The following is a 21,822-nucleotide window of genomic DNA, read 5'->3' on the forward strand; positions in this document are numbered from 1 at the left end:
CATGTGTACATTTTGTTCGCTAACATTTCTAAAGTCTGCTTTCTTTACAATCGATGCATAGCATGCGGGTTGAATAACCCCAATCATTCGGGGGACGAAACCAAGGGGTTTCCTTTCTAAACATTCCCGTGATGCATTTTGGTTTGTTTTTTCGTTTGCCCAAAGAGAAATTATTTTTATTTACTTTGAATATTTCTAACTTTGAAAGGAGACTGATTCTGCTGGTGTAAATAGGAGAAAGTCCATAACTTTTTAAGATAAATGATTTGTATGAAAAAAAAATTGATACTGTAATTACAAGAAAATCGGACCAAGCAGCTTTAAGCATTGGTGTATACGATAGCGTACAAGGTAGTTTAAAAATCAAATCAAATTATAATCAAAGTTCCATGTTACATGTTTGCGGTAGGTGCTAGCACGATAAAAAAATGTCCTGAGTTGAGGCATTCGATGATTATTTAAAAGAATATTCACATGAGTTTTAAACAACTTTAGATTAGATTCTATCGGTCACATATTAATCACTTCTGTAGTTTTTCTACATGTTCGTTTCATTATGGAAGCGAACTCATTGCTGCCCCCCCCCCCCCCCCCCCGCCCCGCTGACAGGAGCTCGCGCTGTATTTTTTATTTTTTTTTGGCGAAACGATATCAAGATCTGTCGAAAATCATTTTTGGTGGCTTCTTCTTATGTGTAACATTTTGTTTCACTTTCCCAACCGTTTGTTTATTCGGTCAGTCTGTGTTAATTCAATCGCCACGTGCGACCGAGAATCTTGTGTCGCTTCAGCGCACACAGCTCAGAACATATATAGCCCCGGGTCATCAATTGTTATGTAATTGAGTAACAGTTGGAATGGTGCTTTTACTACATAAAATATAAATAAAAAATCATCCAGAAAAAATGTTACCGTAACTCAATAGTCAATACCAAAAATAAAAATCCGTATGATTACAAACTGAAATCGGTTTTTCAGTATTCGGCGGGATTTGATTTTTCTTCTAACATTAGTATTTTTATTGGTTTCAGAGAATACGATGTAAAAATACAAACAGGAAATAAATCTGATATTATTTACATTGATAATGTTGAAAAATATTTAAAATTAAATTAGTCACATTCGTTAGAAAACAATGTTATACAAACATCCGATAATTTTTTTCCTATGTCGTATCATTCGCGTAAATAAATATGTTCTGTACATATCCATGTACCTCAGAAAAAATTCAAATGATTAAACAAAAAGAAAGTTGTAATTACTATTTCGGATTTTTTTCAAAGTAATTTAACATTGTATTGAAAAGAACAAGAAATAAAAATGATTTAAATTTTTGACTCAATCTTCGTATATATTACCGGCGCTCCTTACATGTACCATAGCTGCGGTAAATTTCTTTTGATCTTAACTGTGGGTATCTGTACATAACCACTGATACCCAGTAGGCGTGGTGAAACTTCACTAATAAAACCATGACGCAACACATCATTTGCATAATTTTTTTCATTGCAAATTGACATTAATTTTATTCAACAAAAAATGACAAAGAAATCTAGTGCGTTTTTCGCCTCTCAGGCTGTATGGGTAAACATAACTAGTTCACACACGGCATTTAACAAATAAAAAATACTCAACACTTAAGACTCTTTCAAAGGTTGAAATATACTTTACAGTTATTGAACATGTTTTTACAATCTCCACACTTCGGATTTTCAATTCCATCCAAGATTTTAGCCTTTTTGCTGACTGGTTCATTTGGCTCCAATGCATTGGAAATATCACGCAGCATCTCTTCACTCGGACGCTTATATTTACGGACACTCTCGATGGATCTATGTCCTGTGCGTTCCATGATTTCCTGTTCCGGAACCCCGGCTTGGTAAAGAGCGGTTGCACAGGTGCGCTTACCCGAATGATTAGAGAAGAATCCGGGAATTCCGGCTTTGTCACACATATTTTTCATAATTGTAGATAATTTGTTGACTCCAATAGGCTGTACACTGAAACGGACTTCGTTGTTTTCTCCGTTTGCCAGTGGTCGCCGGTAAAATCGGTTATTTTCTGAATTAACCACCACCAGATCGAAGTATTCCTTGTAGATATTGAAGACTTTTTCGCCCTGGAAATGATGCCTTATAGATTTTGCGCTCACGTGTCTTTGATACAATCCACCTGTAAAGATAGCAATAACCTTAAATACTCAAATATATATTTTTTTCTAAAACGAATTCTTTTCTTTTTGGGCAATATCACCTTTGTAATTATTATAATTTCCATATAAGCTTTATCAACCGTTGTAGACTAGTAAGAACAAACCAACCGATAGATGCGCAGATGAACAGTTATTTTGTGTTAGAATAGCCTTGATAAAGATTTACAAAACCATTACACAGCTGTTAAATTATATGTATTAGATTTTAATTATTAGTAAATTTAATTTACCTTTATAGGTCTTGTTTGCCCTTCCTGTAAAATTTATAAACTTGCCCTTCTGGTCTTGACCCAGCTCAAACTGGTCTACGGATAATGTTTTGTGTTCGTCAACAGCTCTCAAACCAAAGAGCTTGCAATTGTAGAAAAACAGGGTGTTTAGCATTGATTCTCCTGTACTGTTACCGAGGAGACCCTTCTCCCACAGAATATTCTCTGCCTCTTCAGAAATTGGCTCGGCCTGCCTAGTAGATGTCCCCACGCCTTGTGCGGTAAGTTCTGCCATCCGCGCGCTTAGAGTTTTCCGGAATTCGTAAAACTGGGAATTCTTCTCATCAAGAAAATTAAAATGCACTCCGTTTTCTCGAAGATGTCTTAAAAGTCCAGTACAAAGCATGTAAAGTGTTTTAGGAGGGTAGGCCTTGCCATCCTTGCGTCGCGTTTCAACAACAAACCTTGATAGCCAAAAATTAAGCTCCTCTGCTGAGAAGGCCAGAATATCCGGGATCTGGTCCCCTGTCATCATCATCCGAGCGGAGCGCCAGTCGTTGAATGTAGTTACCGACCAATTTGTGTTCTTCCGCGTGTTTTTGTTTTCTGTCGAATTGAGCAAATCTTTCAAGTCTTTATCATTTACAAAATGTTCATAGCGACCCACCGGCATGCTAGATCCTCCCTCTTTTTTCGCAAGGAGGTCAAAATCCACAAAGTAGTCCGATTCCTTGTCGGCAGGTCCGGGATTGTACAAGTCGATCGCTTGAGACAACGTTATGTTCTCCAACAAATTTTCGCACTCAATCTCCTTCTCTATCTGCTCACTTGCTTGCGAAAGAGTAATATCGTCAATTGTGGTGTCCCATAGCCCACCCAAATCAAAAAAACCCTCGCATGTGTCGTCTACTTCCATTTCTTTTGATATGTCGTCCTTTCTTGTCGACTTCTAAGCGGGAAATGAAGATCCAAAATTTCTCTTTGCGCGTGCTATATGATTTTTTGTTGCTCTGATACATGTGACTTAAACAATAGGTTTTAATTGGTTATGTAAAGAAGGACGAAGGCGGGTCAAAAATGTCACTCGGACGCTGCGCGTCCTCGTGACATTTTTGCCCCACCTTCGTCCTTCTGTACATAACCAATTAAAACCTATTGTATAACTACTACATGTATAACGGCGTACAGTGTATATAGATTATCATGATCTATTTGAATTAAGTTCCATTCGTAAAGATTCCCATAATAATTAATTGCATGACTGTGTACATTGTAGGCAAATCCCTGTGCGTTTATTACGTCTTGTTTTCCGTTAACAGTGGTTTAAGTAATTAAAATAATTACTTGTAAAAATATCTGTAATCGGGATTCCAAAGAACTTACTTCCCGCAATTCATAGAAATGATCAGTATGTTTTCTTTCTATGTTTAAATTTAATTTTGTTCAAATAATTAATAAATTTTCTATCATTTAAATTGTGTGCTTCATCAAATACTGATTCCAATTACATTGAAGTCATTAATTTTTCCATTGGCTATTGACAAAAAAAGAGACGCTTGACCATCCAATGAAAACAAATACACAGAGTTTGATTGACAGGTTCAGCCAGGTGCAGGTCTCACCCGATGTCCGAGGTTATGTGTGTCGCGAGTGATCTCAATAAGAGTTATCGATGTAAATAAATTAAAAAAGATACATGCTTATCAAAACATGCTCGTGTAAGTTAAAGTTGATTAAGGCTTGTTCCAACAGAAATCATATTTTGCTAACTGTATTTAATATTTTTTATGTATAGCGAATTTTAATATTGTACAGTCATTTTACCGGTAACGAATCAGTATGCGGTTTCTCGTGCATGCAACTATTATTATCGGAATTCCAAATGTTTTTATTTTTTGTTTAAATCGCGTTTCTTTGTCCTTCTAAACTGTATCAAACCCGAAAAAATGAAGGATGAATTACGGAGACAGTAATTTCAACACCCCCTCCAGTTTCCTAGTTTTGAATTTGTTTCCCAGTATCGAATTAAGCGCCCTTTATCACTTCTGACCGAATATTTTGAGGCGAATTAATTTCAAAAATATACTAGAGGTACATGTTAATGGACTTATAAATGAACAAGGAAAAACAATTGTGGGAATATGTCATTTAAACAAATTATATGATCGTTATTTTTATCATACCGTTTTCCGGTCAAATTGAAACTGGACTTGAACAGTTTTCATTTCCGTTACTTTATAATATTGAATTTTCATACAAACACTTTATAGTAGTAATTGATGATAAGAAGTTGCCATTTTCCTTTGTTTTTCCCGTATATCTATCAATTTTTGCAGCCAAATAATACTTCTGTCGCAATGAACCGTAACTAGGAAAACTACACGTGGTTCTATTTGAAGTCGTAATTTCATTCAAAGCTCCATTATTATTTGATATGATGTATTATCTTTTTAAATGAATTATATTTACTAATTATTCACTAAATAGGGATCAATAACAAACTTATTTTCATAGTTAGGCTTAATTGTTTTCACACTTTCGTTTTTTCTGCTTTGAACATCCGGCAGCCCATATCTGGGGCACATTTTTAATTTGTAAACAATTCGGTAAATAATCGTGCAAATGGCAAACACTGATATAATATTTATTTCTATGTTATAATCACCTAGCTAGAATTTTTTAAAACCTCAACTTTGTCTTCCACCAATAATTTTTCTAAAAATTATTCGATACTGGCAAATATTCGTTACCGGTAAAACTGTACCAGTACTGAAACATCGTATAAAACGTTATATATAACACTGTGCCGGATAATTATGCCAGTGCCAAGGTGGCATTTTTGCGCCCGCTTAAGACGCATTTCTCTAAAATTTCATTTATGTCAAATGATAGACCATAGCCTAGAGAGTAAATAACCACCTTTGACTCAGGTGTATCTCACCTGACAGGTGAGATATCTACCTTTAAACATAAATATCCCATAGGAAAAAAAAAATTCCCCTAGGAGAAATCATGTTCCTGTGGGAATTTTACAAAATCCTATAGGATAAAGACATTTCCTACAGGATTTTTAAGTTATCCTGTAGGAAATATTTCTCCTGTAGGAAAATATTAAATCCTATAGGAAGTTTAAAAAATATAATTTCCTGTAGGATATTTAAATATTCCTGTAGGAAAATAATTTCCTCTAGGAATTTTATTTTCTCCTAAGGGATTTTTTTTCTCCCATAGGAAAAATATTATCCTGTAGGAGTAAATTCTCCCTTAGGAAATTAAAAATTCCTATAGGAATTATTATACTATCCAACGATGTACATGGTTAATTTATACATCCTTAGCATGACTTAGTCCTAAATTGGACAATTTATATATCTCATTGAAGTTTTTGTCTAAGTAAATGTAGTCTGTAGTGTTGCAATAAAAAAGTATGCTGGCAATTAAATAAAGAAGACAATATTTCTAAAGGAAAACACTTTTTTTTAATCCTAAAAGAAACTGGGTCAATTATGCAATGTTCAACTACAGCATACCCATAGTCAGATACTAGTAGTTAGTCCGAAATATCTTACATTTTCCTGGCTTTTTTATTTCAATAGTCAGGAATACCTGGAAAGTAAATTTCAACTTCGTCAAAAAGGCCAGGTAAACAACAGATATTTCGGAATTACTCATAGTGTCTGAGATTTTCTGTCCATCAAGATGATGAACCCATGATATTATGAGAATGAACTACGAAACCAAGTTTCTACAATCCTTCAAGCAAAGTTTGCAAATTATTCAGTACACAGGTGTCTTACATTTACAATACCATAAGATCCAAAATACTTACAGCAAATGAGTTATATTTGGTGATGTTTAGAGAACTGATTCACGACATCGAAAATTAAATTCTCGGAAAATCATCAACACGAGAAACAATTTACAAATGCATGATTCAGTCCAAACAGTGTGTCAGAAGATTGCATCGTGTTTGTTTCAGATCGTTCTTTCCAGACTAATGATAACGTAACAGTAAGCGCTTAAAAGACTACGACAGGTGTTGACTAAAATCCGAACATTTAATTGGGGGAGCTAATGCACGATACTATCTGTTTTGCAGTTATTTCGTTTTTTAAAATATCATAATAATCAATCAACAAATTGTCACGAAGGCGTCGGGAGAGCAGCGGCGTTCGTCGTCTTCGTAATGAAAAACAGTTGTTTTTTTTTTTTATTTTTTTTTTTTTTTTTTTTACATAAATTACATGTGTTTATTATAGAATACTATTGCAGTGTATTCATTGTTCAGGGCTGGAGCAGCAAAATGCGATTATGAACTCTGTTGTATACACAAACGTGAAGAGGGAGTCATACTTCGTTAGCGTATGTTGACAATTATGTATAACCTGGTATTTTACACATTGGATATATTTTAGCAATAACTGCACTCGTGCAATTCTGTTATTTGATCAGGTGTAAAATTTTCTCTTAATTACTTTTTAGCAAGAGGTTACAACTTTAAAACCCTGTTTTACGTACTTTCCACTCTAGTGTAAGTGCATGTATTTATAACAAAGTTGAAAGGAAAGAGGAAAACCCCAATGAAAATATTTAAAGCCCCCCCCCCCATTCCAAATCGTCAGCGCCCCCCCCCCCCCCAATCCAAATCTCCAGCTACCATGGCTACTGGGGTGTGTTTGAGTTTTAATTGAATTAAGTACTAGAAACCAGAGTTTAGATCGATAACATATCCAATAAATATGATTGTTGGCTCACCTTTCATGGAATATATATTTTTCACTGAAAATGCTACAAATCACCCAATTTATTAAAAATTTATGGTAAATTTTTAGTATTGATGATCATATTCAAAAATGTGTGAGAACTGACTCAAGGAAACTAATTGCCATAGGTTTTATGATACTATATGTGAAAGATTTTTAACCACTATTAAACTGCACTTTATGAAAATCAAAAGATACAGGGAGGGTATTGATGCAAGGGTATTTCTTTGTGATGTGATGCTTTTATCATAATGATATCATGAAGATACTTGCAGTATTGCAGGTTTCTTATTAGAGGAGACTGAACGGCAATTGACCTCTTAACGATTATTAATTAAAAATGTTTTACTGAAGGAAAGCCTCATGAATCTGTGTTTATATATACTAGTGAAGTGGAGATGGTGGGTTCACTTAAATGGTTTTATTTTTTCTTAAACCTCAATGAAATTGGCATTATGGTGTTTACTTTTTCTTAGAACTGCATATGCTTTCTTATTCTATTCAAAATTCCCTTTTATAGGATGTTAGTGTAAAGTAAAGGTAGCAAGGGTCAGTTTCGGATTATTTATACATGTTAATGACTGTATTTGGTGAAGTATAAGTGTTGCTAAAAGTCATGAAATAGTTTTTAATGATTATAATTAGTTAGAGAGATGTCTTCTGTTGAAATTGGTATGCAACATATGGGTCCCTAATGACTAATATTAAGTTCATGAGAATCCTGAAAGTACCGGAAAACTTTTCATCTTGCAGCTATGACTGTTGTGTTGGCTTTACACAGTGACATTGCAATTAAATTACAGACAAGGGGTAAAATATAACATGAAACATTTCATTTGAAGGGGAATAGTCAATGTTTTTACATTTTTACAGGAATTTACGAATTCTTGATATAACTGATTGTAATAAAAATGACTTTTGAATAATTAAAAGTGGTCATTATTATCCTGAAAACCTTACAGAAACAGTTTAATCATACAAGGTGATTGGTTCAGCCGGGAATGGGGGTGTTACTAAATCAGAATTAAATTAACTTTTTTATTTTTCAATTAAATATGATCAAATTTAAAAATTCTACTTTAAATTGCACAACCTAGCTTTCTGATTGTAAAGTGTTTTTGTTAGAAATAAATACCAGACTAAATGTCAAAGGTGGCAGTGGATATTTATAGTTTTGTGTGAAAGACCGGTCAAATTTTTGAAAAAGGGGGGGGGGGGGGAGGACCTGACATTTGAATGGTTACTTTAGGGGCATATATAGTCAGAATAATTATTGTTCAGTTCAGTTCATTTATTCGCTCAAAACCATTTCAAACATATGGTACATGAGGAAAAAATAACATTAAAACATACATATAAATTGAAATTGCAATCATTTGTTGGGGAGTGGGGCACATGTCCATTGTTGATCAATATACCGGTATAATTACACTTTAGAATTGGTAGTTTTTTTTATCAAATAGGGAAAGAAAATGCTACTGTAACAATGTTGTCAAAATTTTCACTTCTGGATTTGTGCTTGAAAAAGAGGATGCATGGGTCCCCTCAAATAATCGATAGGTTTTGCATGGGTAGACAATATCCAGAGAACAGTTGCTTCTAGCAGTTGCTTGGGGCTTGTTCTGATGCCTGCCAGTGAAAAGGTAAAAAATGTAAAATTTTTAGAAAACAAATTGAGATGGGGCTCTTCTAGTAAATGTAATCATATGGAAATCTTAAGAGTCAGGACTATGTTTACCTTTGCATGCAGAACAATTTTAACAATTTTTAACAACCTTGCCCCCCAACCCACATGTAAGAAATACACTACCCGGGCCATTACGTGTATATGTAATTGACATTTCTTTAATCAGCAGAAAAAACTGTCACAGTGGTATTTAGAAAATTTACATACATTGTATCTCAATATGTATATATGATGTATGTGATAAAATTATACCTGTATTAAAAAAGTACAACTAGTTCTATATACTTGTATAGTTACATGTAGATTGCTTCAGACAACCCTTTATATTCTTTAATATATTCTGAGGTGTAATTATATTTAAATTATCAAATACAACTTAACTGATCAAGAACTTCTTAAACCGGTAGTCACAAATTTCAATCTTCATATTAAAAAAATGAAGTACCTTAAATTGATTGGTATTAATACAACTAAAAAGATTGATAAAAAAGCTAGCCACTATGTCATTGAATGTATTTTCCTTCTCCTTGACATTTACATGTATGTTTACTTAATGGATAAAACCATGCATAGTCATTATTTGAATTTCATTATCTAGTAATCCTACTGGTATGAATCAGGAATATCAATTTTATAAATCTGAGTGACAAGTATTTAGTTTATTATGAAGTTCTATTGTGATAATACATGTACATGTTCATCTACATGTACCATCCAAATTCACCAATAGCCTGTTACTGATTACCTGACATAATAGCATATAGGAGGTTTTGTTTTATTGCAAAAAGTATGTGTTTAATTATGATCTACAATTTTGTGTGACCCAAATAAAGCTAAAGATACATGCAAATCTTAGTTAATTATAGCTGATCAAGTTTATAGACTTTTGAAAATTTAACTTGGTCAGTTTAGTATTATATATAAATAATTAGATTATGAAAATATTAAAAATTTTAAGAAATAACCTCATCACTACAAATTAATGCATTGTATGATAGCATATACATGTATCAAAGATGACAAAAAAAATATCATGGTTTTTAAATTTCTGTAAGCATTGTTTTTTTAGGAAAAGCCATTAAGAAGCCTTAATTGGAGCAAAATTGAATTATTGTCGTCCTGTACAAAAATTGCTCTGCCATATATATTCCTTATAAGTGAAATATTTCTCCTGACAAAAATTAATGATATTCACAAATCTTATTTATCATAAAAGTTTAAGTTACAGGAAGACTTATTATACTAACAGGTTTTTGCAGTAAAATAAATCTCTAAAAAATACAGCTCATATTGCTTTAAATAGTCTAATATTCTAATAATCTAAGATTTTCTATCATTGAAAAGTGGACCTAGGTGAAATTAACGTGCAGAATTTGGCGTTTGTACCTTTATAATATCTAAATAATTAGAGTAAACAAGTTAAAAAAAATCCATAGACCCTTCCCAAATGAAGGAAAATGCAGCAAAGAAATAGCTCCATGTGCGTTTTGATAATATTACATTTGTCTTTCAATATTGTGTTTGATTGAATAATTTAATTAGTAGCCCTGGGTGTTTTTGTTACGTAGATGAAAGTGGGCTTGCCTGAGATAAGCCAAGGAGACACACTGTGTATACCTCATTAGTACCTATTGTTCTTTCACAGACCTTGCAATTAACTAAGAATTATTAAGTGTCTTTGTAACGGGCACGTTCTGTGTATACCAATTAACCACCCTATTGTTCTCCTAATGCTACAATCAACAGAGCAAAGGTACATACACACGACTCGTGAGAACAGGTGTCCGATCGAGCAGTGCACGTGAAAGCAGGAACGAAGTAATCGAAGGGAGGGGGGGGGGGGGGTCTGCCATTACTCTGGATGTCAAACAACACCCTTTTGTAAAAAAAAGAATGATTTATACGCTTCTATTGAATTAATTGTTGTACATATATAAACGGAGAAAAGAGAAAGTGACCACCTTCTTCCAATATTAATTTACTACAATTATGTCATCATCACCAATTTATTTATCAGGCACGAAGCATGGGGGGGGGGCACTTTTTCTCGCAGCAAAGATTTTGTTAAAATTAAATTATCATGGAGTTGCCCCCCGCCCCCTCCCCCACTTTTTTGGGGGAGTATGTTAATCATTGAATTAAAATAAAGAAATTAAGAGAGAAAATGAAGTTATATACATGTAGGGAGACTACGCGCTACCGCCACCTCCATCCCCCCTCCCCCACGGATTAAGATTTTCGTGATCTTGGGTAGTTTATAATGGACTTCTAGCTTTTGATATCTCAGGCATGAAAAGGGCGACGCATTCTAGACTTGCATTCATAATGGATATTAAAAATATGCACACTTTGACCTTTTCATATAATCTTGATTTGTGAACAAATCCAAACGGCTCTGATCAGTAAGCATATCACTTCTAAATTGGGGATTGGGATTTAAGGTGGAATAACACATCGTCATAAAATGGCTGACCTCTGATCAAAACGACATGTTGTTTTATTAAAAGGATTTTATCGACGGCAACATGTAACCTACTTCACAACCGAGTGGATAAAATGTCGGGCTTGTGATCCGTACATACCGAGTTCGAATCCCGCACCTAGGGGCTTTTGTTGTTACTTACTGAATTGATTTTTTAAGATATTCCTTTTTTTATCCCCAATTTGCAAATTGTTCGCTTATTTGACATATGTATAGTTTATTTATCATTATATCTTTCATAATCAAAGAATTTAAAGTTAATTCGAATGACTTTTTCAAGGTGTGTTATTCCACCTTAAGGCAATGGGGGTTGGAAGTAGATTTAAATTTTAAAATAATTTTGTACTTGGTACAAGTATGCGATTGAAATTAATTCCAGTATTTATTTAGTTGAACTTCTTCTCCTTTTGGTCACCCTCTTGATATAGGGACTTTAAAAAGAGCGATATTTGAATGGTTAAACGACATGTTATGTTGATCATCTATTGTATGGCCTTCGTCGGATTTTTTCTGCAAAGATGTATCGCTGTTGACCAGTGCACCCATTTCATCTAAAAAATAATTCCGCACTCAGAGCCATTATTTAATTAATTTATGTCTTTTTAATTGTTGGATCTCACAAAATATTCATAAAAGTACAGACACGTACTCGTAGCATCGTAGTTGAAAATCGGGGCAGACTCATCCAGAAAATCTTAACAAGCAAAAAAGAATACAGAATATATGCATGCATTTCCAGTCAAATTCGGTTTAACCTCCCCCCCCCCTAAAATTTACCGCCCGGGTATGAATACATGTACCTTCCGACGCCCCTGGGTAATTAAACGAGAAACGATTATAAAATAATAAATCATAACTGATGAGTATAAAAATAGGTAAGGGGATTTTAAAATCTGCTAGTTAAAAAAACCCAACAACATTCATTTTTTCAATAATCAGTTAATGGTCCTATATGATATCATTCAAATATCTAATTACATGTGCCTTAATAAACTGCGCCGTAGCGCATATGGTAGCGCGTGCGCCTACGGACCCAAGGGTCGTAGGTTCGATTCTCATTGCCGGCGTTGATTTTTCTCCAAATTTTCCTTCTGTAAAATGCCACAAAAATCAGAATTATATCAATCCAGCAATGCCCAGTAACAGTTCCCAATTCTCGGCTCGATACAAATTTGACAAATAAATTCAAGCATGCATTGAAATATGTAGTATACACAGCCTTCCGTTGATATATATATATACACATGAGGATTGTTAGTTCGCAGACAAGTTCTAAATCTAAATCATGCAAAGTAAAAAAAGTGTGAAAAAATTCGTGTGATTTTTTGCAGACTTTTTTTTTTTCATTTGGCAGTTCATAAAACATACTTCATCCTGTGCACAGTAATTTTGCCGTAAATTACTTTGTCCACGAACTTCTCTAACAATCCTCGTATAGATATACACGTGTTGAAATTAAATTGTCACACGCCTCGGATCGGCTTTGTTTCTTTGCTTCACCTCTGTATATAAGTAATTTTTTTCAGCCATGATATCTTTTTTTTCACTTCAAACATTTTATATTCAAAGTAATCTATTTATAATAGTTTCTGAGCATTCTATTATCTATTTTCACATCGTAACACTCTAATGAAAAGCAAAAATCCATCAAGTAATTAAGTACCCTGCCCCCCCCCCCCCCCCCCCACACACACCCTTTCCCCGATAATTCAACATATTTAACCGATATTTATACCTTAATATTGCCGCGGACGCCATGTAACAACCTCCTGCTAAAGTCAATTAAAACTAAATATTGGTTTTACTATAAAGATGTATGAAGCATTACACACTCTGGTACTGCATGTAACGTTATATGCTATTTTAAAGCCCCCCCCCCCCCCGATCTACCCCTAATCCATCGTGTTCATAATTATAGATGTAAAATTGATAATATTACGGTGTTCATATGGACAAAGAAAGTAACTATTCGGATTTTCAAGTTTTTTGAATGGCATTATTCTTATAGTACACCACAGATCGACTGTTCTAACCGAAACGTTTGTGCCCCGATTTGTCTGTAATAATAAATTATTACATCCGGTTTTCAACTCGGGCAAAATTGTGTTGCGAAGTTTGTATTTCTGTCCAGTTTTAAAGGTAATTCAACTGATTGCAACTCAGTTGCACTCTAAATCTAAAATACATCTTTTTGTTCTTTGTTGAATGCTAAATGAAAAATAGATACTTATAGTAAAAAAAAAAGCGAGATTTATTTGTGGTCCGAATTTTCTCGAATTACAGTGTCGGAGAGCTGTCTAATAGATTTAATGTGTAATCTCAAGTTTATGATCGCATATAGATCTATCGTAATTTTATGTCTTATTTAATAAGATTATATAATGTTGGTATATACAAACAATACTTTTGTTTTTAAACAGTTAATTATTTGTCAATTTTATATACAACCTGTCAGTTGTTGAAGAGTTGTGCACTTAGCAGGACAAGGATCGTGTTTAATTCAGATATTACTTCTTAATATGATTTACCTACAAAATTTCTATAATATTTTAGGCACACTAAAGAGACAGTGCATACCTTTTTGTGCTGACTGTCACACTTGTCATAAGAAAAAGAGATGTTTTTGGAAGACAATGCCACCATCAATGGATTATTCTTCAATGCAGGTTGGAGAAAATCTAGAGACATTGAACTAATGCAAACATTTATAAGTCAGTCTCGAGTAACTTATCATTGAGAATCTGATTTATGTGCTTGAATTAGTTTAGTTAACACCACCTTAAATTGTCAGCATTGTGAGTATTTTAATTGAAAGGCAAAATATTAATAATTTTTCCTTTAAACAAATGGTGTAAATACCCTATATCATTATAAATCCAATGGCATCGTCTTTATAAAAAAATAAATAATTGCCACATCAAAATGAAATTTTGAAATAATATATTTGTTGAAGATTTTTGTGAATTATAGAGGCTAATATATCTTGTAGAGTAAAACAGCCTGACAAATATATCAATAATTAATGTTTTATAAAAAGTCCCATGGGAGTTTTCTTTTCCTATAGGAGTACAGAAAAATGTTACTGTGGCCAGCTAATTCCTGTAGGAGAGAAAAAAATCCTAGAGGAAATATTAAAGAGGATTTTTTTTCCTACAGGAAATTATAATATCCTATAGGATTTCTTTTTCCCATGGGAGATTTTCTTTATCCTATAGGATTTTTTCTTCCCATAGGAAATATAAATATCCCACAGGAGGAAAATTTCCTACAGGAAAACTTTGAAATCCTGTAGGAATTGTCTTTATCCCATAGGATTTTGTAAAATTCCCACAGGAACATGATTTCTCCTAGGGGAATTTTTTTTTTCCTATGGGATATTTATGTTTAAAGGTGAATATCTCACCTGTCAGGTGAGGTACACCTGAGTCAAAGGTGGTTATTAACTCTCTAGGCTATGGTCTATCATTTGACATAAATGAAATTTTAGAGAAATGCGCCTTAAGCGGGCGCAAAAATGCCACCTTGGCACTGGCATAATTATCCGGCACAGTGTTATATACATGTACTCTGTAACAAGTCGTCTTTTAATACATATACCTTTCTTTTGTTTGTTAAAAATAAATTCAATTTTGTAAAAAGATAAGTATATCATTTCTTCTAGATTTTTTTTTCATGAAAATACCCACAAAAGAGTTTTGCCAATCACAAACAGTTTAAAGTACATGTAATGTAAAACACGGGCTCCATTTTGAAACAAATTGTCACAGAGTTCCGAATGAAATCTGATAAACGTTTCACATGGTTCTCGCACGCTTTGCTCGAAACGATTTAAACGCATTGTCCGAAATTCTGCACGCTTTGTCCGAAACGCTAAACGGTTTACACGAAACGCTTCACGATTCACACGAAACGCTAAACGGTTAATACGAAACGTTTTTCGCACGTAAGTCGCACGCTTTTTTTTGTTGTAGTAGTACGTTTCAGGGTCTGTAAATTTTGTCAGCACGCAACAATTCTAAATTGCACATTGTCTTCAAAAATTTACAAATATTTAAATAAAGAAGTTATCTTAGAGAAAAGGTTACGTGTTTTGTAAACGGGTTCGGTTTAAAATAAAAAAAACCCACAATTCCTGACATGACACATGAGTACATACTGTTTATTACAATGCTTGCTACCCTCTGAAAATTTAACTCGCCATTAAATATCTCATATTTTAAATAATGTTTGTTACGATTACATAAACTGTATGCGACAAATAGTTTTCCTAAAACATTTTCTTATTTTCTTTTTCAAAACACGTTTTATATGCAGGCTTTCAATCACAACACGTTTTTAAAACAAAAGCAGAACTGAAAGTTTAGTAATTATAATCGTTTGACACCATATCACATATATTTTCAACTCGCAGCAACAACGGAAGACCTACTCGTGGCTTTGCCACGAGCTCTGCTCTAGTTATCTCTCTTTTTAAACAATGAAATGCTGTTGTTCATGTATCTCATTTTAAAATTAACAATAATGAAAACTTGGAATGACTTCAATTTTATTGTTTTTTCAAATAAATGTACATTAATGTATCATCGTTATCATCTGGTAATTTATTTTAATGAATTCATTGTTATTTTTTCTCATTAATTGACATAAAAATATTTCTTAGCCCTAATCAATATTAAAACGTAAGAAGGTATCTTGAAACTGTCCTCAAATGATCTTGTGTCGCCAGTCACTCCTGTGCAAGTTTTTGTTACTCTTCTCAAACAGCTCTAAGAATCAATTCACTGTTAATGTTTCTTTTAACTCAATGTGTCCCCGTCTACGATTTACATGTCCAGTTCTTAAACTTATACCAAATTACTTTGAGTTGTTTAAGTAGACAGTGTTACTCAAATACTTTACATTTGCTGTAAATAGCACATAAACATTTGAGCAATGCCCCGTGAACCGTGAAACTGTGACAAAATGGCAATTTTCAGAAAATTTTGAGGTCGTCCCAGGCTATTGTATATAAGGTATTTTTATATAAAAAAAAAATTTATCTTCATATTAACTGTAATATAAATTCTTCTATACAAATCTCTGCAATGTTCATTCATTTTATTTTACACTAATTGATATCGACTTTATTCGGACTAAAAATAAACCATGTCCATTACCTTTGAGAGACAGGAAGTCGAGTACCCATTATTGCCGCTTATATCTTTTAATCATTATTCACTAATTTAAAAACAAATTACCTAAATTTTGTGAGAAAAAAGACAAGATAAGACAAATGTAAGTTTCTGAGAAAATTTATATTTAATCAGAAACAAAATAAGATAAAAATTTGAAATAATTTTTTCAATGATGCAAACATTGCATGCGCACTTAATTCTTATCGAACATGTGGAGCTGGACGTGGTGGCATAAAAACGCAATTCCTCCCAACCAGCGCTGCTCTGGTATACTGGAGAAATGACAACAAAGTCCTGATCATGTGCAAAGCCTTGACATACACAATGATACCAATTGTCACAAATATCACACGAAAACCAGCCATCGACAACTATATCTGATGTGCTGGTTGATGGGGCCTTGTGACTAGAGCAGAAGAAGCACAAAGTCGTGTCTTTCGTTTCATCAACGATGATTTCAGAATCTTCTACAAGCTGGTCAGTGAACTTCTAAAACTCATTATTTAGAAATAGATTAAAACATGTGTATATAGTTTTGTCTATCTATCTATCTAATCCCCCCCCCCCCCCCAGTCAGTTAGGGCACCACCCCAATTAAGGGTCCTCCATACATTCTGGAGGAACAGTTTGTAATACAAGTCACACTGCACCACTTCAATTTACGGGGCTGGTGATGGTGTTTAAAAGACTATCAGAAGCAAGTGAAGTGACGATTTCAGTAGTAAATTGCATAAGAAATTTAGCGGAACTTATTGTTTTTACAGAGTTTGCGTCATATGGATAAATCACGTACACTTTATTCATGAGCTAAATGCCACGTGACACTGTCCTCATTAATATTCATGTCTTCAAATTGTCTCCCCTAGGAATGAAAATTACATACCTTTTATGTATGAAATTTGTGTGATTACGTCAAAACTTTAATTTTTTAGAATGAGAACATGTGTTGGGGCAATGCATAAATAACTGTGTATGTTTTTGTCACCACAATCAGTGATTCGCGCTTCAAATTCACTTTGAATGCCTCTCTATCCAACCATTATAGATAATCTATAAATAGGACTATACTGGCTAAAATGAGTAAATAAATAAATAAACAGCTAAAAATATCAGCTTGAAACAGAATAGAATTATAACCTGAAAAATCTCATTCAATTTATAACGCAAATTCTTAAATAGAAATATGCAATATGCCTTATGATTCAATATAAAGCCTAAATGCCTATAGTCAAGTCCGACAGCGTACTGAGAAAGTCTTTAAAAATGCTAAATTGAAAGTAAAAAGGAACCGACAAGACTTTTAAAATTTGAGTCAAGATTTCTGACACAACTAGTTTGCAATGCAAACTTTGTAAATATATGAGGAACTACTTTACCTATGTATGGCAAGTATTTTAAAAATAATTCCAAAATCCCTTCATGACTCCTTTCATCACTAAAACACACTTTATTCCTACAACGCCCCACTTCGATTTTTCAGATTCGAAAGGAACCGCCATCTCAATATCTAATGTAAACAAAACAAGCACATTCCGATCCCGGATGTAGTAAATGAGAGAACCAAATGAGAAGAAAATATTTCCGAAATACTTTTCTTTTAAATTTTGTGATTTTTCTCATTCCTTTCTATATATTCTATTGTATTAAAAATCGCCATTGTGATAACAATATGGCCGCTATGCAAATTCGTAAAATGTAAACCATTTCTCCATATGTTTAAAATAAGGTTATTTTGTCCAAAACTAGCGCAGATGTTTGTGCGAAATAAAGATACACTTTTTTCAATGGGTGGCACTGTAGCTCCCAGGTCGTCCATCCAATTTTTTTCAGATAGGGAGCAACAGACCTGCAGCTAATTTTTTTGATTCCTTATAATACAAAATTCAAGCATGCATTTGACTTGAAAATGATGAAAAATGTTCAATTTTGGATGCAACTCTAAAAAATGTATCGCCTTTCATAAAAGCCAAAATTCCCTGTTATATTCAAAGTTCGGAGGCACCCAAGTTTGGTGACACAATCAGTTTTACAGTGAGTTGTAATAGCCATGTTGTGACTTACTGTCATAAAGAGTAAAAGTGACAATGTTGGTGCAATGTTGCAGGACGCCATCATCAGACTGATTAATCTATGTACATGTGTTTGTAGGTTTGGTGTGAATTACAAGTGAGTGGTTTACTAAGTTAAGGCAGAATGCTGTTTGACAGACTCTTGGTAAGTACCTTTGTTATCCTTCGCTTGGGCCTATCTGACACAGGTAAATATTTCTCATCTTCCTACAATGGAAAGTATGATAAAATGATAAAGCATTGAAATTAAATCCCATAAATATGACAGCCAATTTGATTAAGCCTGGCATATTTTTTTTTGATTTAACAAATACTGGTCATGGGCTTAAATACCATTGATTTTCTTTTTCTGGATTGTTTTGGTCTTTTCTCTTCTTTATTCTCCTGAGTCATCCTCTTCTTCCTGTCGGCATCTTCTCTCTTCCTTTTGGCCTCTTTCCTCTTTCTTTCGGTCTTTTCTTTTCTTTCCTCCTTTTTCTTCTTCTTTTCCTCTTCATCTGCTTCTTTTTGTGCAAGTTGCTGTATTATCTCATGTCTTATATTACATGACAAGTGAATAAGATAGCATTCAGTATTGAGGGGTTAAAATAATTCTTTTTTTTAAAGATATTGAATAGACAATTGTAATTATTTTAGACTTGATCTCTCTCTCAGACTCTCTCTCTTTCTATCTCTTTCTATGGTTTATGAAAATGATCATGTCTTTTTGTATTCTTGGAACACTATTTACCTGTTAAAACTCTTGGTGTTGTTATAATTCGCCTTTCTCTCTCTCAGAAGATGGCAGAAAGATTGGAAGGAATATCTCAGAGAGGTTTTTAAGAATGAGACCCTGCTTTACCAAACGATTTTGACCTCGGTAAAGAATGTCCTGTTTTTCAGATGGAGTGTCCTTTAAAAGAAACGAGATTAATAATGGTATAAAAAAAATTAAACTTACGTCATAGAAAACTGTTGGATGAAAAAGTAATTTTTAAAATGATTTTAAGCTGTCTTTTGAAACTTTTTTTTTTGTAGTGTGGTATAAACATATTTGTTTCATTTTGATTAATGATTCTCAGTTACCAGGAGTTACTTCTTTTCGAAGATGCTGTTGTGGCTCAGCAGGAGCGAGTTGGTTCTGGTGAAACAACTTAGGATTGAAAGGAAAACTGCCAGTCTTTCTGAAAGCCTCTTTGATAAATGAATGGCGAATGACAACACTGGTGCAAATCTAATTAAATGTAATGAAAATTGTAATTGGATGCTGTGCTATAGATATTTCAAATTTATAATTAAGAAGTTAATGTGATAAAAAAAATGTGGAAAAAAATGTGATTCAAATATATACCGGTAGATGCAATATATTGCATTCGCTGCGAATTGGAAGTTATTGATGATTAATTTTAATTCAATAGTTAATATGGAGTTTTATAAAATTAAATTGACACAGGTATTATATTGATGATTTAGGTAGTCATGAAGAACATGGTCTTTCTTTGCCTTACCAATCATGAGATCTTTCCTCGCATTCCCCAAAATTGACAGCAATTTCAGAAAATTTGGACTTGAGAGGTTTAAAAATGGCCACATCCAAAGACTGGGTTACATGTGTTGTGTGGGGAGGTAACCCGTACAGCTCTACATCTTCTGTTTTTGCCCGCTGTAGAAGTTTTAGAATGGTGATGACTCTCGTGGTTGTCTAGGACCAGTAAGACAGGACGGTTATGTACATTCTGTAGGAACACTGATTCAAAACATTTGTCTCCATGGAGCCGTTTGGTGAGGTACCAAACAAACATTTCAAATGCCTTAGTTATTTTATCATTTTCCGTGTCAAAGGAAAGGCTCTTTCTGTACAGTATTTTACATATTGTACCAAGCTCATCTCCTGGTTATGAGTTAGACACCTGTTCGGAAACCCTTTAAGTTTTTGTTTCTTTCTGTGAGGTAGGGAACGGACAGGTACACCATATTTTATGGACGCTTTCTCAGCAGACAACGTGTTCTTACTCATGTCTTCCAATGCATTGTCCAGGGAATTTCTACCATATAATTTCCTTCTCTCCTTTTACAAATAAAAAACCCCCATAAAACCATAAAATAGGGTTTATTTTGTAAATAAGGAATTTATGTTAATCCTTGATTTGTTAATTGTTATATCTTATTGTTTTTAATTACATACCATGTTATTTATACTTGTGTAACATTTTTGAGGACTTGCGTAGTTTTTTGTTGTACATCACCGTTTTTATCCGGTCTTAAAGATTTTCTATTACCGTATGCAAATTCTATGACCGATCAGCCAATCAGAAAGCCGCACTCTGGGGCTATTTTTACATTCTTTGTTTATGCTAGGGGAAGCTGCACCGATATTTTTGATCGTTCAAGACACCTCCAACCTCCCCATCAGCCACCATTTTTTTATGCACCATTTATATGTTCTATAATTTTGCGTCATTTTTAAATAAATTACTGGCCTTTTTTATGCACCACTTTTGTTTCCATTGTTTTAATTTTCATTAACGGTATTTTTTTAGCATGTGAACTAGTTTTAGCAATTTTGCGGCTGGGAGTCCCCTATTGTTTTTTACTCTCCAATTTGTTTTCTAGTCAAATGTTCGGGGATCTTTCAGCCGCTTTTGTTTATGTTTATATGTTCTATAATTTTGCGTCATTTTTAAATAAATGACAAAATTTTAACAATCAAGAGGTGTTACTGTTTTTATCCAAATGGAAACAAACAAACGTCAATGTTGCCTTGAAAAGTAAAGAAGTGGTTTAACATAAATGAATATTTTTGATTGAAATACATCAACGTAATGGGCTATTTGAGCAAGTAAAACAACTCTTGCAAGGTTAATTTACGAGTAATGCCCCTTTTTTGTTGACTGAAAGTGCGTGGTATAAGATTTTTGATCCCCTTCCGGTTGCAGAAAACATGGCGTTTTACATGCGAGCAGACGCTGGTATTGATAAGAAATATTTTATATCAAGGCTTTAGTTTGGATAATTTGTTTAGTATCATTGCAAATAGGTAAATATCAAATGAATTCTGACCATAACAGTATTGATCCTGTCATCAAAGTGGATATTTAGTCAAACTTTCAGAGGGATGTGCCTTCGCACATTTACAAATAGACGTGATTTCATATATATATACCTTTCTACCGGTGAGTTTCTCTGAATAGTGGATTCTTTTCTGTCTTCCAAAAACTTGACAAATGACGTAGTTTATGTATCTTACG

The 21,822-nt window shown here is 33.6% G+C and overlaps 1 protein-coding gene across 1 annotated transcript; it reads right to left on the bottom strand.

Annotated features, from left to right (window-relative positions):
- Positions 1-1,527: 1,527 nt before the first annotated feature.
- On the bottom strand, positions 1,528-3,402 carry LOC128163684 (zinc finger MYM-type protein 3-like). Its single transcript, XM_052827313.1, has 2 exons — positions 2,442-3,402; positions 1,528-2,171 (listed from the first exon to the last, which is right to left on the bottom strand). The coding sequence occupies exons 1-2, from the start codon at positions 3,334-3,336 to the stop codon at positions 1,648-1,650; spliced, it is 1,419 nt and encodes a 472-aa protein (XP_052683273.1). The 5' UTR covers positions 3,337-3,402; the 3' UTR covers positions 1,528-1,647.
- Between the last annotated feature and the right edge of the window lie 18,420 nt (positions 3,403-21,822).

This window comes from Crassostrea angulata, chromosome 9 (genome assembly GCF_025612915.1).
Source record: "Crassostrea angulata isolate pt1a10 chromosome 9, ASM2561291v2, whole genome shotgun sequence".
Classification (NCBI taxonomy): domain Eukaryota; kingdom Metazoa; phylum Mollusca; class Bivalvia; order Ostreida; family Ostreidae; genus Magallana; species Magallana angulata.

Excerpts from the sequence above, each read along its gene's own strand:
- LOC128163684 (XM_052827313.1), bottom strand. The coding sequence starts at position 3,336 with ATGGAAGTAGACGACACATGCGAGGGTTTTTTTGATTTGGGTGGGCTA. Across the intron at positions 2,172-2,441 it reads GGCAAACAAGACCTATAAAG|GTGGATTGTATCAAAGACAC; the intron begins GTAAATTAAATT and ends CTATCTTTACAG.